This window comes from Vipera ursinii (genome assembly GCF_947247035.1).
Source record: "Vipera ursinii genome assembly, chromosome: 5".
Classification (NCBI taxonomy): Eukaryota; Metazoa; Chordata; class Lepidosauria; order Squamata; family Viperidae; genus Vipera; species Vipera ursinii.
The window spans coordinates 50089797-50108538 of NC_139518.1; the positions used below are offsets into that span (position 1 = coordinate 50089797).

At 38.0% G+C, this 18742-nt stretch overlaps 1 protein-coding gene across 1 annotated transcript in view; it reads right to left on the reverse strand.

Moving 5' to 3' along the window:
* Positions 1 to 554: 554 nt before the first annotated feature.
* Positions 555 to 18742, reverse strand: part of LOC310641653 (VPS10 domain-containing receptor SorCS1-like) — a gene marked incomplete at its 3' end in the record, with an annotated part of 432565 nt that continues 414377 nt past the window's right edge. Inside the window, 6 exon segments of the mRNA XM_083364890.1 lie at positions 555 to 694; positions 2649 to 2660; positions 2663 to 2808; positions 2930 to 3035; positions 4153 to 4252; positions 17329 to 17460. Coding sequence (XP_083221016.1) covers positions 555 to 694; positions 2649 to 2660; positions 2663 to 2808; positions 2930 to 3035; positions 4153 to 4252; positions 17329 to 17460 — 636 coding nt within the window.

An 18742-nucleotide genomic window follows, 5' to 3' on the forward strand; every position in this document is an offset into this window, starting at 1 on the left:
ACAGACTTGAAAAGCTGTTTATTTATTTAATTATCATGTAAACTGGCCATAAAAGGCTCTTGGAGCAATAAGACAGATATATGCACAAAAATGCATCTTATATTAAAATATGATGTGGTCTCTCTCTCTCTCTCCCTTTCTCTCCCCTTCTCTCTCTGTTATATTGTCCAAGGTTGAGCCCAAACATTTCAAAACACTTTTAAGTTGAATTATGGCAATTACTGGCTTGGATACAGCCAAGGCTAAATCCAAATAGGGTTGCCAGATATCCATGATGAACTTGGACAGTATAGAAACCACCTGCTTTGTCCACTGCCCAGGACAATATTTATAATCAAACTTTATGACCGGCAGCTCTGGAAGGGCTCCAGATTACCCATGTACTTTAACATGGTTGCTTTGGCCTTGTGGCCTACAGGCAGCTGCTCCAGTCCCCCACCCCTTCAGCTGACCACCAGTGTACTAATCAGTGGGTCAGCAACCCAGCGCACCTGCGCCTGACGAGCATTCCTCAGACATCTGACCGCCAGTGTGTTTATCAGCAGGGCAAGAGTCTATGCACTGTCTGGTCCTGGACCCTGGGCAGTCCTTGGCTGTCTGGTCACGCTCGCTGGTTGGTGTCCAGGATGTCCAGGAGATTTTCCTCCCAATAGCCTCTTGTGAACAAGAATTGGTCTTTGGAAATCTGGCAACCCTACAAATAATCCCAGCCAGAATCAGTTGGATTCATTAAAAGTACAATCCTTGAATACTAATCCACATGTGCAAGGGAAAGGGAAGGAAGAGAAATGAAGCTAATTAAGGATAAAGTACAAAAACAGCTTCAGTAATAAATATAGTTGCATGCATCTGAGCATAATTAATAATTTATTTCCAGAAGGATGCATAACTTATGCTGTTCCAAAATGCTGCTGATTGGCAATATATAATAATAGCAATAGCACTTAGACTTATATACCACTTCATAGTGCTTTACAGCCCTCTCTAAGTGATTTACTTAATCAGCATATTGCCCCCAACAATCTGGGTCCTCATTTTACTGACCCCGGAAAGATGGAAGGCTGAGTCAACCTTGAGCCTGTGAACACCAAATTCCTGGCAGTGAGCTGAGTTAGCCTGCAATACTGCATTCTAACACTGTGCCACCACGGCATACTTAAATATCATTGTTCATTTTTGTCAAATTTGTGAAAATATTAAATACATAAATCATGCACATATTAGCCGTACCTATTGATTTAATCTACCTTTGAGTTTAAAATGACATCAGATCAAATAAACTTCTTTTCTACTGGCATCACACATTTCATTCATATCTTTTCTCACGTGTCGATATTTGGTTTCCTCTAAAGCTAAAAATACTACACTCAAATATTGTGAGCTAATGATATTATGATAAGGTAGACAACTGGAATACAAATGGAGGAATTGGACACAATCCATTCAAAGGCTATATTCAAAAAACAGAGGGTCTCCTGCTTGAGGAGGGGGTTGGACTAGAAGACCTCCAAGGTACCCTTTGTTCTGTGTTCTAAAGCCCAAGTCATGCTAATATGTGCAGCAGAGAATCTGAAATTAGTGCGTTGGCAAACTCACCTCCAGTAAAGCTTTCCTCAGAGTTTATCCAAACTTCATTAATATAGAGCTACCTTTATATGAAATTCAGATATTCTAATTTAAACTGGAATAATAGTTGGTCTCTTAGATCTTTTTGAGGAAGCTACATTATACCTGCTTTTTAAGGTTTACCATGGCTGTAACTACAATTCTGGCTGAAATATAAAATTATAACTATCACTAAGATCCTAAATTACTTAGCTTTAGATTACTCAAATTATCCTTTCTTTGCATGATTCCGTGAATCAATAAAATTATAAGGAGATGTCCATCTTCAGGAGCCGCTTACACTGGCTGGGGAACTCTGGGAGTTGAAGTCCACGCATCTTAAAATTGCCAGGTTTGAGAAAATATGTATTGGATATATTGCAGTGACTGTGCAAAGGTATTTAGAAAGCACAACTTATTATTCAAAGATAGTTGAATAAAATATCCTTCCTGATGTATTAATTGTAAAGGTTTCCATTTGTGTTCAGTTTAACTTTTGTGAGAGGTTTCCTAAAAGGTGTGATAGATGTAAAAGATGTAAAATAGCTTCAGCTAGTATTATAATAATGACAGCTAGTAATTTGTCATGATACCATAAAGGAGAATTATATATTTTGTCTAGTGACTAGTGCAAGTTTATTTGTTTATTTATAACATCTCAATAACTGACAGTGGCATATAATATAAAACATAAAACAAAAAGTTCATAGATAGATGATTTTGTGCCAACACAATACGTTCCAAAAACTGCGAAACATTTCCTTGAATATTAAGTATGATGGTAGAAGGAAAAAAATTCCATAACCCTAGGCAACTATTGTGAGATTTATTATAGTGAAAATAAAATTTACCCCATACTTTTTGACTCATCAATTAGAAGAGGCAGGGTAAAGATATTTGTGTTAGTTTAGAGAAATTTAGATGTGTTAATGGATCAGTGGGAATATTGAGTGTTTTAGCAGAGGAGACTGGAAAAGTCAGAATAGATTTAGCCAATCAGAATGCAAATTTTGACCAGCTATTGGCAGGGTTAGTTTATTTACCTATGGGCTGGTATCCAACTTCTCATCTACTAGGTGCTGTGGGTTCATCAGCTCCCTCTGAGGGACATTAGGAATGCTTTCATTTTGACTGCCTGGACTGACCATCTCTTGATCTTTCTCATTCTGCATCTGTGCATAAACATTAATGCCCGGAATCTTCCTAAAACATTAACAAAAACCATCATTGCTATGTGTATGCTATGGCTCTGTTTGAATTATGCTTTCATGCCTGACAGACGAATGGAAGGAAAGTCAGGGGGGAAAATTTAAAACTCACATACCTTTTGAATTTGTAGATTACAAATACTGCCAATCCCACAAATACTACAGACAGCAACATTAGCATGGCTGAACCACTATGGCTAGGCGTGACATCTATGAGCGGAGCTATAAAAAGTTAAAAAGAAGTTTCAAAATTTAGATAATAGCACATTCAGTCATAGGCACATAAAGTGTAGAATGGCCACTTCTTTTTTTTAACAAACTGTAACTGTAACTTGCATTTTCCCAACCAAACCTGCGCTGTTACTGAACACTATACAACGGTCTGTTCTTTCTGCATTAGGGCACTTCTATGCTTCTATAATCCTTCTATAATATCTGATACCCAGACTGACAAACTTTTCAGAGTAGAAGACAATAATGCTTTATTTAAGTTGGTTGTAGCAGAAAGTTAGTGACTCCTGGAGCTTCAGTTCTCCAACTGTACCTATTGCAGATGAAGCCCAAGGAATGCTAATATCAAACAAAACCAAACCACTTTTTAACTTATTATAGTTGTGACAATTCAGGTTAACTTGTTTCTAGATATTATATCATATTTATTAAAATAGCCAAAGGTAACAAACAAAAATGAATATACTGCTTGCAATGTAGATAGCCACTCATGGGGTATTTTAATTCAGTCTGGGAATAAAAAAGTATTTATCTTTTTAGGTAGTCATCACTGTAAGTACATTTGTTCTATCACTTTTGAATTAAATCATATATATTATTGAATAAATTGCATCTTCTTAGAATTAAAACATGGTGTATGATGTCCTTTTCTATCCTTACATACAAAAGTACTATACTTAGGGAGCCAATGCCATATACATGTATAATTTCAGCTACATTTTCAAGACTTGGTTTCTGGATGTATTTTTTTTTAAATGAAGAAATAGAAAGAACTGTTGGCAGTCACCAAACCATGAAAAGTTAATTTAAAAATGTATGTAGCATACTTCTATTGTAAAACTATCACTCACCACTAAATCTTGAGAACTACCTCCATTTACAGCATTTTCCCTTTTCTAATTCTGCAATATTCTGGATATTAACTGTGATTAAGTCCCAATAAATATAATAGAACTTAAATAGCTATGTATTGTATTGCATTTTATCACAAATACATATCAATAAAAAAGTAGAAAAATATTCTGAACATTAACAATTCTATCATCAAAGCATTGTCAATTAATTGTTCCAGAAATGCTAGCTTAATTGATAAAGAATCGGCACCAACCTGCTGTTAAATGAGCAGCATGAACAAGGATTCTAACTCCAGGCTTTAAGTCAAACTGAATGGCATTTTGGCTTAATTTCTGGACCAATATTTCTGAAATCTAGAATAAGGAAGGAAAAAATATATAAATTCTTCTGTATGCTACTACAAAAGATAGAAACAAAAACAAAACAAAACAATATCCTAACCCAGAGAATGCTGATTGTTAAATAAAGAATGAAAAGGTCTTAGTGCAGAAATGAAATAAATATGTTATATAAATCTTTTCCTAACAAGCAAGTGGATGTTTATGAATGGTTTATTCAGCCCCATAATTTAATCTGCCAGTTAGGGAATGATGTTATTATGTACATTAAAGGAAATAATAATATATACTGAAGTTCTACACCAAAAATATCAAAATCGCAGTCTATGAGCCACGTATAGCTTAATAGCACTCGTCTTATACCCACAAATTGACTAGGGCAAAATAAAAAGCTTGGTTACCTTAACCCTTTTTATAATCAGTACCCCTTTAACTTCTTGTATGACATATTTTTGAAATGCCACACATCATATGCTGCACAAACTTTTAACACAAGTTATATATGTTTTTTTCTCCACAGAGCTGTTTTATTTTTCTATCATAAAGAGAAACTCCAAAATAAATACCAAGAAAATGATATTTGAAGAATACATACATGAAAAGAATAAACAAATCTACCAGTGCAGGTTTATCCTCTCTGTTAGATGCCAGCTTAGTAACCAGGTGCCTTTTAACAGAAATATCCCCTACTGAAAAATTTCAGATTCAACAGTAAATATAACAGCAAGTACACTTTCTTTTTTGTAACTGGATGCTGATTTCAGAGAAATCATCTTATATACAAGACCTATTATTTTTACATAGGTGCAACTACATAAGATTATTTTAAGGAATCCTTAGACATCTGCAAATATTAACAATACATTTTCATACAAAATACATTTCCATCCATTGCAAGTCCATTTTCAATTTTTAACTCTACTCTAAAATGCAGCTCTGATATGAACATATGATCTCTTTTCTATTTTTCATATATAGCATTAACAATATATGACTTTTATACTGCTTCACAGCCATCTTTAAGCGGTTTACAGAGTCAGCATATAGCCCCCAGCAATCTGGGTCCTCATTTTACCAACCTCAGAAGAATGGAAGGCTAAGTCTACCTTGAACCAGTGAGGATCGAACTGCTAAACTGTTGGCAGCTGGCAGTCAGGAGAAGTAGCATTCTAACCACTGCACCACCACCATTCTTCTGCGCCACCACCACTCTCCACATATATGAGACTGTTGTTGTTTTCTATTATCAATTATTTTGTTAAAGTACATTTGTCTCAAGGCTCAGGGCTCACTATGAAATAGGAATTGTTTTAGTTGGCTAAAATTGAAGTAGTTTGAAAAGAGTGCATTTCGTGCACATGCTATATATATATGAGCAGAAATGGATACTGATAGATATTCCCTATGACTCACATTGGGTCTATCATATTTGGAAAATGCCTTTTCTGATTTCCCCCCTTTTTAGGCCCTAGCAGGGAATGGATTATCTTTCAGACATTCCATTAGACAAATACTGACTAGGGCTGACACTATAATTATAATAATAATGTCATGGTGATTTAAAAAAAACCTACTGAAAAAGGAAAATATTACCTTAATCATGCATGTTATGTGTTGGGCCAATTGTAATACCACATGGTTAGTGGAGCAGCTAACGGTTCTCCAGCAACCCAGACTCCAGGTCTCCAGTGCTGCTATTGGCTGTCCCTAGGTGGCAATGGTTGCTTTAAACCTATTTTGCTGCCACCTAGGGGATAGGCTATAAATTGCTGCTAGTTGCAGGCCAATTCCCAGTTCAGACCCTGCAAGCAATAAACCATGAGCTTTGTTGAACTCACTTGCCTTGTCTCCTTTCCTGCGTGAAGAACCCGCTACATAACACTGGCGACAAAGGTGGGATCCTGCTTCCCAAAAAGAGCTGAAGTCCACTAGGGGAGATGCAGCTCACGCCTGGCAGGAAAAGGCATTCCCCCCCCCTACGGTCAGTTAGCAAGCCATGCTAGCGACCACGTGCTCAGTGGATTCATTCCCTGGGCCTTGGGAAGCAGGATTGGAAACCACAGGAACCAACCGAAGAAAGAATGCCGAAAGTTGGAAGACTTCATGAATTCGACGTCAAGCACCCAGAGGGATGGCCTTCCTACTTGTCCCAGGTAGAAAACTACCTCCGGGCAAACCAAATCACAGAAGAGGGGCCTAAGGGCGCCATGTTGCTCTGCGTGTTCAGCCCAGCCAGCTTTGACCTTGCCAAAAACCTCTTCGCTCCGACACCGCTAGAGTTGATTTCCTATGCAGACCTCAAGAAGAAGCTGGGAGAACATTTTCAGCCAAAGATGTCAAAGATTGCCTGGCACTTCACGTTTGATCAGCGAGTACAGCAACCCACCAAAACAGCATCGGAATTTATTGCGGCCTTGAGGCAGGCCATACACCTCTGTAAATTTTTGAACCTTGAGGAGCAACTGCGTGACCGGCTCATCTGTGGCCTGCAGAACCAAACACTCTAACAAAGAATTTTTGCCAGACCGAAATTAACATTTTCAGAAGCTCAAGATGAAGTTACGGAAGAAAAGGCCAGCCTGCCAAAACGATGAAACATGAAGAAACAGTCCACCACGAGGACACCAAGCGCTTAGAGGAATCTTCGGAGGAAGAAGATCCTGAAGTCAACAAGCTTCACAAGCAAACCGACGTGCAGCAACACAGCAGAAAACAGCAAGAGAACACTTACAAGGCAGTTCTCTTACCTAGATGTAAAGGGTGCGGCAACCATTTTTGCACCGATTACAGATTCCGGTCAGCCACGTGCAGGGCCTGCGGCAAGACAGGCCACATCACAGTGGTCTGCAGAGCTCGCCAGAGGGACCGGCAACCCAAACACCAGTTGGAAGATCCAACCAGGAGAGGTACCAGGGCCTAGGGTCCATTTAGTGTGGGGTTTTGCAGAAGCCATAGAAGCGTGTGCCACACTGGGGCCTGACGCCCCCTCAAATCTAAACTCAAACTGCTGGTAGAGCTACAAGGAGTCCCATGTAAAATGGAGTTGGACTTTGGCTCTGCTGTCTCCATTATTTCCCAGGACACCTTCAATTTTGTGTGCAGGTGCAGTAACAAATGGGCCAAGCTGAGGCCCTCAGACATAATTTTAACTGACTTTCAAAATGCTCAAGTTAAAGTTAAGGGAGAAGCCACCATGACTGTAAAATTTAAGGGGTTTTATGGGCACCTGGATGTCATAGTAGTAGGGGGCCAGAGAACGAGTCTCATCGGACTTGATTGGTTTGATGCCTTAGGCATTCAGATTTACTGGTATCAACCGGACACAAGCTGCAAACCTCTCATCAGTTTGCGAGGACTTTGCAGATGCTTTTGATTCAGCCCTAGGAACATACACAGGCCTGCCTATCTCATTCAAGCTAAATCCCAACAGAGTTCCCATTAGGGTTAAGCCACGAAGGGTCCCTTTTGCCCTCAAACATAAAACTGACTCAGAAATAGACAAGCTTGTAGAACAAGGTGTTTTACAACCAGTTGATGGTGGGGAGTGGGAAACTCCTATAGTCACCCCACTTAAAATCAACGGGGAAATTCGGATATGTGCAGACTATAAATGTACAATTAATAAAGCCCTTAAGCAACATGCTTACTCTGTCCCAGTGGTCAACCACATTTTAGCTTCCTTGCAAGAGGGTACTATTTTTGCTAAATTAGATTTAGCACAGGTCTATCACCAAGTGCTGGTTGATGAGGCCAAAGCCACACCTCAGATGATCGTGACTCACAGGGGGGCTTTCAAAGTAAAGCGTTTACAGTTTGGAGTCAGCATTGCCCTAGGCATTTTCCAGGGGATCATGGAACGCACACTTAAAGGCATTCAGGGCATCTGCCCTTATTTTGATGATGTTCTTATTGCTGGGGACTATACAGAAGTGTTAGCCAGCAGGCTCAGGGCTGTCCTACAGAGGCTTTGTGAAGCAGGCCTCAAATTAAAAAAGAGGAAATGTAGTATTGGGGTCCCTTCAACAGAATTTCTGGGATTTCGAATTGATGCTAATGGTATTCACCCTGCTGAATCCAAAGTGAAGGCCATTAAAATGGCTCCTAGTCCTAAATCCAAAGGAGAGCTGCAAGCATTCTTGGGCCTCCTCAATGCCTTTCTGCCTAACAAGGCTGCATTGGCAGACCCTCTTCACAGGCTCTTAGATAAGAAAGCTCTATGGAAATGGACCAGTATTCATGAAAAACACTTTCAGGACTTAAAGGCACTCTTGTCAGATAAATCCACTGTAACTCATTTTAGAAAGTCTAAACCAGTCTGTTTAGCTTGTGATGTATCTTCTTATGGGGTTGGGGCAGTTTTGAGTCATTTAGAAAAGAATGGAACACATGTCCCTATAGCATTTTATTCAAGGACACTGTCCTCTGCTGAGCGTAACTATGCTCAAATTGACAAAGAGGCCCTAGCCATTGTTGCTGGAATAAAAAAAAATCCATGACTATTTATATGGCAGGGACTTCACGGTCTTTACAGACCACAAACCTCTGCTGGGACTTTTCACAACAGACAAACAAACCCCCCACATACTTTCCCCAAGAACGCTGAGATGGTATATTTTCTTATCTGCATATACTTTTAAATTGGTTCACAAACCTGGTAAAAAATGTGCCATGCTGATGGCCTCAGTAGACTTCCACTGCCACTAATGGAACCAGACCTGGCCCCTGCAGCCAGAATTCTGTCCATACAGGACCTGCCTGAATTTCCCCTCCATGCTGGGGACATTGCTGCAGAAACAGGTACAGATAGAACACTTAGTAGAGTGCTTTCATGGGTACATACACGGGGTGGTTAGATAAAAGCCCAGGCTCTGAGTTTCAGAGTTATTTTGTCAGAAGACATGAGCTATCAGCTCACAAGGGGTGCATCCTAGAGGGAAACATAGTCATAATCCCCCCTTCACTGAGAGACAGGGTTTTACAGTCATTACATCCAGGCATTGTCAGAATGAAAGCTTTAGCAAGAAGCTACCTTTGGTGACCTGGCCTTGATAAGGACATTGAGGCACAAGTCCATGGTTGTTATACATGCCATCAATCGAGGCCTGATATGCCACAGTCTCCAGTTCACAGGTGGGAGGAAATGCACACTCCCTGGTCTAGAATTCACATAGACTATGCTGGGCCCTTTCAGGGACAGCTCTTTCTCTTAGTGGTGGACAGCCATTCCAAATGGCTGGAAGTAATTCCAGTTGCAAACATGACTATTGCTAGGACCATCCAGGTGCTGAGAAAACTCTTTGCCACACATGGGTTGCCTGATGTCTTAGTTTCAGAAAATGGGGCCCAATTCACTGCTGCTAAATTTCAGGCTTTTCTCAGAGCAAATCTTATCAGACATGCAATGTCTGCCCCCTTTCACCCGTACACTAATGGTCAAGCTGAATGTATGGTGAGGACAATGAAGGAATCACTCAAGCGCATTGTAACAGGTGACTGGCATCACAGATTGGCAGATTTTCTACTCTGCCAGCATTCTACGCCCTGCACTGCTACAGGCAAAAGTCCTGCAGAACTGCGTTGGGAGAGGTGTCTGATCACTAAACTGGACAGGTTGCATCCAGATAGAGTGGCAGCAGAAGCTTCTCGAACAAAACCCCCTAGGGTGCTACAAATGGGCATTTGGGTATGGGCCAGAAACTATGGACATGGGAATCTGTGGGTTCCTGGTAAAATTACCAAATCATCTGAGCCCCTGTCTTACAAAGTGGGGCTGGAGGGAGGGCGAGTTGTCAGATGCCACATTGATCAACTCAGAAAACGGTTTCCAGAAGGGCCACTAAGCAAGGACTGTGTCATGAGTTCCTCCCAAGGTCCACAAACTTGCAGTCAAGCCAGCCCATACGTGGATCCTCAAGACTCTTCTTTCATAACCAATGAGGAACTGGGCGTAGTAGAGGGGAGTCCAGAAATGCAACATGGATCCCCTGAAGGAGCAAGCCAACCAGACTTCAACAACCGCTGTGCCTACTCTGCTGATCAGTCTGACTCTGGGGTGGGCCAACCTGGAGAGGCCAGCCAGAGACCATCTAATTCCTTTAACTCAGGTGCATCAAAGGACAATGGTCTACCTGGCCCAATGGGTAAGCTGGTAGACCACAAGGTGACTGGAACTCCGTGGCGTTCCACAAGGGCATGCAAGCCTCCTTCTTATCTTGCTGATTACGTTATAAAATAACTATAATGTTGTCTGTACTGTAACTCGTTGCTGTACTGAAAACTGGAGTTATGATGTTAACTGTCTAGTGTACTGTCAATGAAAGCCTATTCATTCAGATGCTATGATAACTGTCTAGTCTGTTGTCAATGAAAGCTTATTCATTCAAATGCTATAATGTTAACCCTTGTAACTTGTATCATTTTTTATTTAAGGTTGCTATGATGTTAAGTCTTGTTAATTGTATTAAGGCCAACTATTGCTTTGATGTTGTCTGATCTAAGAGGGGAGGGGTGTTATGTATTGGGCTCAATTATAATATCACGTGGTTAGCTGGAGCAGCTAACGGCTCTCCAGCAACCAAGACTCCAGGTCTCCAGTGCTGCTATTGGCTGTCCCTAGGCAGCAATGGTTGCTTTAAACCTATTGGCTGCCACCTAGGGGCTAGGCTACAAATTGCTGCTAGTTGCAACCCAATTCCCAGTTCAGATCCTGCAAGCAATAAACCATAAGCTTTGTTGAACTCACTTGCCTCATCTCCTTTCCTGCGCGAAGAACCCTATACATAACAGTGCAATTCCTTGATTTTGTTAAAAATGGTTGCTTTGAGCCAGATAGTACCACTATCCCACAAAATACATCATCATAGAAAATGTACTGTAACAGAGCTGCACATGATAAAATAATGTGTAGAGTTCAAGAGAAGCTATTGTGGTAAAGCCTCATTTAAATAAAATGAAAAATAGATACAGCACACTCTCGTCTTTAAAATATTTATTTGTTTTACCAGCACTTCCACAACAAAGTTTCCATCAAAGTCCACTTTTTAACCTGGTGTATTGTGGCAATGCCCTAAAATTAATTTTGAAATACAACAATAACTAATTTTAATAGAAAAACAAATAACTTTCATTCAAAACTACTATAACGATACTTGTACAAATTTATTTTACATTATATGTATTTCATTTTTTGTCAGCAAGATCTATATTCTTCAGCAACCTGTTTATTTCAACTGTGAACCAAAGTGCAATATAACTATCTCATAATATACAACATCTTGATCTGCAATCTGAAGATCACAGCAATTCAGAAAGGTAGCTTTTTAAAGCTTTTTAAACAATACTACATTTTCAAAATAGGAAACAGGTTTAAAAGAGGAGCCGGCAATCTGAGACCCAAGGACCATGTGGTGAACCATGTTCCTTAAACACCCCTCGTCAACTATAATTTCTCAAAAACTATGGCAACAGTTTCCTACAACACGAATAAGATGCATATAAAAACTGAAGCACAAGCCCCAGATAGATTTAATCCATTTTAAAAAAGGAACTACCCCCTTCAAAAAGAAAGAACTATATCTAACGTTTTGACTTTGCCCACCACTATATTCATTATTACCCATGCCATCCTAAAAGTGTTAATTGTGACTTCAGTTAAAGGTGCTCCTGCACTGTTAACTGAAAAATACTGCACAGATACAGTCATAATAATGATAGAAGGACACATAAAAAATATGATACATAGCAAAAATAATGCATTATTAGAGAAAGTCTTTTGTTTATACTGCAATCTGAGGCAATGAGGCTTGGACTCCGATACAGTTAGGCAATCTATTTTGCGTCTGAATAAACATTCACATAAAGAGAAGTAAATGTTCATGGACAAGCAGAAACTTCAAAAATGAATAATCTGTTCTGTCAAGATCTCAGGTTTTAAAAATGTACCGTACTTCATGTTTTGTGAATTCTGAATAAAATGTCAACAGCATATTTGTTATATTCAGCCATTGGTTTCAATATGAATTTCAATGTGAGGATAATCCAATCCAGTGTGATTAGGCTATAAAATGAATGAACTAGGGCTGTATGTGGATGTACAAGATCCTGAATTCATAGGCAGAGAGAAACTGGGAGAGGTACAATGCTGCCCTCCAGTGTCTTGCTGAAAGCTGCTTTTCCTTTATGCCACAAGGAGTGTCTTTCACACTTTCTACTAGGCTAATTTGTAACTCTGACATCATAAGAATTTACTGCAATCCTTCTGTTCTTCATATTCTTCTTTATAAGATAAATTCATTTTTCTTAGTTCTCACAGGACTGGGTTCTTCGATGTCACTTTCATACATTGTGTTGTAAGTCTTGATTTTAAAAAGTGGCAAAATGAAAATAAAATGTAAACTCTGGGTGAATAAATACATATAAAAATCTCATAATTTAAGGTAAATGACTTCCAAAATGAATACTTTTATGCATTTTTAAAAATCCACTGAGTGGGATGGTAATGAAACAATATGCAAGAAACCAATGCCTAAGATATTGGCATGGACTTATTAGCCCACTCCTTAGGCAGCCTCACTTACTTCATAGACTCAAATTACACTGATACTAAAGAAACGTTCCCAAGCCTCCTTTGACAAACTAAATACCCAGTTCGAAATATATGACGTTCTATGATGTTCTTGAAATTATATTATTTGCATGACTTCTGGCTGTTTTATTTATGTGTCATTCAGAATAATAAAGGTAAAGGTAAAGGTTCCCCCGCACATGCGTGCTAGTCGTTTCCAACTCTAGGGGCCGGTGCTCATCTCCGTTTCAAAGCCGAAGAGCCAGCGCTTGTCCGAGGACGTCTCCATGGTCATGTGGCCGGCATGACTAGACGCCAAAGGCACACGGAACGCTGTTACCTTCCCACCATAGTGGTCCCTATTTTTCTACTTGCATTTTTACGTGCTTTCGAACTGCTAGGTTGGCAGAAGCTGGGACGAGTAACAGGCGCTCACTCTGCTACGTGGCACTCAGGATTCGACCCGCCAAACTGCCGACCTTCTGATCGACAAGCTCAGCGTCCTAACCCACTGAGCCACCGCGTCCCTTTTCAGAATAATACCGCAGTTTAAAATGCAGATTTGGAACACCTTCTCCTTCCTATTTCTTTATGTACACATTCATCGGTGGAGCCACTGGAGCATAATATTGGTCTTATTTTTAAAAAGCTGGTGTGTCTTCTAATTTTTACTACTTGGTGTATAGAATCCCTACAGCTATGTCCAGTTATAAATCCAGCACAGTTTAATTAGCAGTGTGGTGATGCTGAACTTTAGCAGTTCAAATGTTGGAATCAGAAATTCAGAAAAATTATCTCTTGTTGTAGGATAACACATATTACGTAGACTTTTCTCCCACTCTCTCATTCAAGTGCCTTTATACAATTTTCTACTCTTCTGATTATATTTTACTTATATGATTATTGGATTTATCAAAATGGTCTCTGGAGTGTTATAATAAAGTGGGTGGCTTCATTCCTTCTGCTTTTGCATACAAAATCCTGCTTTGATTTAAAATATTAAATAAACACAGAATTTTCATTGTAAATCATGGATTAGAGAATTCAGCAAGATGGGTGAACTAATTTTGTGGCTTACACAATAAATTAAGGTAAGTACTATAAAGTCAGGAGTGCATTTTTGTCAGATGGAAGCTGCTTCAGTAGGAAGCTTATTATATCATTAGCATACATTCACAAATTCAGTAGGAATAAAACCTATTTAAAACGATGTCTTTCAGGGTGAAAAATTATTCTCATGTTTAATGTACCATAAGGATCTCATATGGGATAAAAAAGGAATAAAATCACCATATGAAATCAAGCAACAGTTTTAATATGCATTGTTCTGGCTACTGAGCATAAACTTCAAAACCAGGCACAATGAACTAGACTGATCTCAGGCTGATTTAACAGAATCTTTCTGGATTAAATCAGATTCTGGCTGGTATATGAAGTTATGAGAAAATTAACTTTGAAGAAATAGGTTAAAAACAGTATTGACACTTGAACATTGGTATTGGAGAAGGCTCCTGAGAAAATCATGGACTGTTGTATTTGTATGTGGGAAAGACTTTAAGAGATGCTGCTTTGGGAATTGTCAGGCAAGAGACAGCATAGCATAATGGGTGGAGCAAGAGGTTCAGAACTTACCCTCCCTACTTCTCAAGCTGTAAAGATGACAGTGGGAGAATTTTCAGAACTGAAAGTTTCTGTTAATGTAGCTTTACAATAAAGTAGAATTACTTTATCTGGTCATATTTCCTGTTTGGACTATCTGTGTAATGGAATGTGGGGATGACCTTGGGGAACAAGGAGAAGAGATGCTGCCTAGAAAACAGATAAATCAGACAGGAGAGACAGGAGCTATCAGTGGCTGAACAGTCAAAATAAAAATTAAGACAGATCCACCCAAATAGATCAAGCACTTAAAATTGGCAGCAGGAAGTCTATACTTTCAGACTTACAAGATTCTGTTAAAATAGGCTTAAAATAAAATAAAATAAGTTAATCTAGTCCTGTTTCCAGTATGATTTACCTGAGAGAGATGACATAATCGTAAGGCTGACAGTGAAATTCCCACTATGTAGCAACCATTATGCGGTTGGGGACTATGATGTCTCTTACCTAATAGTTCCCTAAGTAGCATCTCTTTGTCAATCTCCCAAGGTTTTTCCCATATATTATTACATCTGCTAAAAACACAAACTAATGGATTATTGGATAAATTAATCCAGACTTCTCACTCATGACACAAATGATCACACTTAAATTATGGTATTTTGGAGACTTATATATCTAGCTGTCTGGAGAAGCTGAGAAATATGGAAAGAAAGAGAAGTAATCAGCAGCAAAGTTTTGGGTGCACTATTGGAAGACCTGAAGGACTAGGTTAGGGACAGATAATTATGGATAAAATTTATCTATGTGATCACTAGGTTACCAAAAGTACACAATCACTCAATCAACCCAGCTAAAGCCTTGTACTGACAACAAGAACAACTTTATTAAATATAAAATGCATATCAATAATAAAACAGTGCTGAACATATTCTTTTAGGAAAACTAAAATTTGTTCAGGTTCATGAGTTACAAATTTTATGAGCTCATCATAAACATAGAAACTTTAAAGTTTTCAGCTTGTGCCAATGCTGGCACACTTAACTTTACAGCTTAATTAAGAATGTCTAAATACAGATAATCTTATTTCAGTTGAAAAATTGGATTATTACCATTTCCAGTGACTTATGTATTTTCTGCTGTTATTATTTATTTTTAAAAATGATTAAATACTATACCTTTCAGGGTAAAAAGTTATCTACATGGTTAATGTCCCATAAGAAACTCATATGGGATAAAGTATAACTAAAATCACTGGAGGTGTTGTAATATTTTTAATATGTACTGTTCTGAATGTATTGATCTGAGCAGAAACTTCAACCACAGGCATAAAAAACTAGAGTGATTTAAGGAACAGACTGAACTCCTCTGAATTTGGCCTGAATGTAATATTTGTGTGTTAGAAATTATGAGGGCCCAAAATTTTAGAAAAAATAATTTTAGTCAGTTGAATCATAGTGGGACTTTCCCAGAACATCCAAAATCTGCTCTATAAAGAAGTACCAGCTTTTAAAGGAACTACTAGTTCTTGGTGTTAGGCCTTTGCATATATGCATAATTGTAGGACAATTACCCAAATATTGTAAAGATATTAGAGCTGGCATCCAACAAAATATAATGTTACTTTGAAGGATTTTAAACAATTAATTTATCATTATTAGAATTCAAAGTCAAGGAAAGTAAAACTGACTAGCTGATTAAGCACAAATGTAATAAATTGATTCATTACTCAAATGAAAATATATTTGCATTAATGAGAAATTTAATATTAGGACTTTGCAGACTTACAGACTTACAAGAGAAGAAATTAACACATCCCTTTCTACCAAAACTATATATAAATTATCAGAAAGTGGGAAGAACAGGTCATTGAGGACTTCTAAGGCAATAAAGAGTCAGTAATCATGAAAGCCTTTCTGAGTTAGACTTCTTTAGAATATAAAACAAAATGTTTCAGCTCATTTCCTTTTTTTCCCTTCTGTCTGTGGACTGGAGATTTTCTACCATAAAATGTGAAGTCTACTTTTACATCCCCCAGAAATCCTCAATCAAAAATATATTTATGTGTGTGTATAATTCTTTATGAAGCCAAAATCTTCCATTCATCCTGTTTTATTAGTGTGATACTAATAGAAATAGTGCTGCAATAGAAATTGTTATACCAAAATCTAAAATGTCAACTGTATTTGATTTCCTCCCCCCCCACCCCCACCCCCCAAAGATAGATGCTTTGGAATAAACTCCCATTATTTAAGTTGTAGATTCTAAGCTTGATTAGATCCAGATAAGAAAACCTGGATACAAACCACGGCTTACAGGTTAAAACCAACTGAACTCTTTTGATTAAAATTGCAGTGTTCCAAGCATAAGAGTAACACTCTATGGGACTATCATTTTCCAGCAACCAGGTAACTTCATTCTATAGCAGCTAATGCAGAGGTGCCAAACTGCCGGCCCATGGGCTGGTTGCATCATATGGACACTCCCCAGCTCCAGCAATACAAAAAAAGTCACGATACATCACGACATGTCATATAATGTAGCGAGTTTGACACCCCTGAGCTAATGTTTCCATGTGGCTTTCCAAGGCAACCCCAAGAACTGAATGTTGCTGTAATCCAGTCTTAAGATGATGAGGACATGAGTTGCTGTTGACAAAACCTGGGTTATTAAGACTATGAAATCCCAAGCCTTTTTTTTGTCTCCTTTAAATTTGTTAATGTGTACTTATTCAGTGGCTGAAGGAACAATTTAGAGAACAATGAAAGGTTATAGAATCAAGAATAATACAAGTAAAAATAAAAATGAATATAAATTAATATTAATGTGAGATGTATGTGATCTCCACTTTCCAGAAATGCTTAATGCAAATTTCTTAATAGTTCAATAATATTATGTAACCTAAAAAGAACCCCAAAGAACCAGATACCTGTTGCAGATCTTCAGCTGTTTCTTGACTTTCTCCATTGGTATTCTTATAGGGCAAAATAAAGAGTTCAGCTGAGGTGGGTAACCCTGGCAGGATCGCTACCAAAATTTGTTCACTGGAAATGCTTGTTGCCTAATAAAAGAAACAATACATTATACTTCCAAATTTTTGCCTCTGTAGCTAAAATATACTTGAACTGATTGTCTTCTAATATATATATTTTTCTAACTTTACTGACATTATTAATACAAATAATTTTATTTATTTAATTTATATCCCATCATTCTATTTATTCCAACATTTAATATTCTTCATTAATATATATAATAAATAAAAATGCACACCACCTTTAAACCTAGAATTGCTTGGTTTTTCTTTTTTTTCTGTTTTTTTTTGCTTCTTGTGCTCACAGTCTCATCATAAAATACAATTGCATTCAAATCTACATCTTCCACCAAGAAAATCCATTTTCCACTTTTTGATAAGCATTATATTCCCCTTCCTATATAGGCATTTCTCAGAAGAGAATCTTGGACAGTGGTAAATGTGATTGCTGGGTTTTGGGACTTAAAAATATACACTTTAAAACTATCTGCAAAGAAAATTAATTAATGAACATGAATGACATGAATAAACATTGTATCACACAGTGTGGTATTTACAAAATCAATATAGAAATTAAAAAAAAAACAATATTAGACCCAAAATAACCCAACAAGAATTGCTATGCACGAACCAATTAATTCTGAAGTTCAAATTTGGAAGAATTTGAAAGAAAAAAATGTTAAAAATTTGATAAACAGAGGTGAAAAGTCATATAACAACCCTGTTTGGATCTTACACAGCTCAAGGTCTGATTGCACTGGATGTAGAAAAGAACAGTGGGAGCTCTACCACACATAATATATCAGACTAACTTAATTAATCAGGGGTTCTCTTTGTATTTATATAAACATGGCTACTGAGATAGTTATAATAACATAAGTTAAAATTAGAACCTCTAGTACATTCTGTATAGGAATACATATGCATATAAGAATGCCCAGGTGCTGGTTATATGGGACTGTCTGTTTACAATTATCTTTGCTATTCAATAAGATCTGAAAGGCTTGGCATCATTTAAACAATGTCATATGATACACTGCAAGACATCTCTGCCACACACCTACTCTACATTCCCACCAAAATTTGGATGTCCTGACCCTGCTTGTCTCCCAAAAGGCTCTAAAAACCTGGCTTCTTCCCAATATTTCAGACAGGATGATTTTTAAGACTATCCTGACCATCTCTATTGTTTCTAGTTGATTTAACTACCTCTGCTAAAAATGGTTAACTATATTAAAATCCTTTAAGACCCACTTTTTTAAAATTTTGAACATCTCTCAGAATCACATATCAAAAAGGTAGCTATATA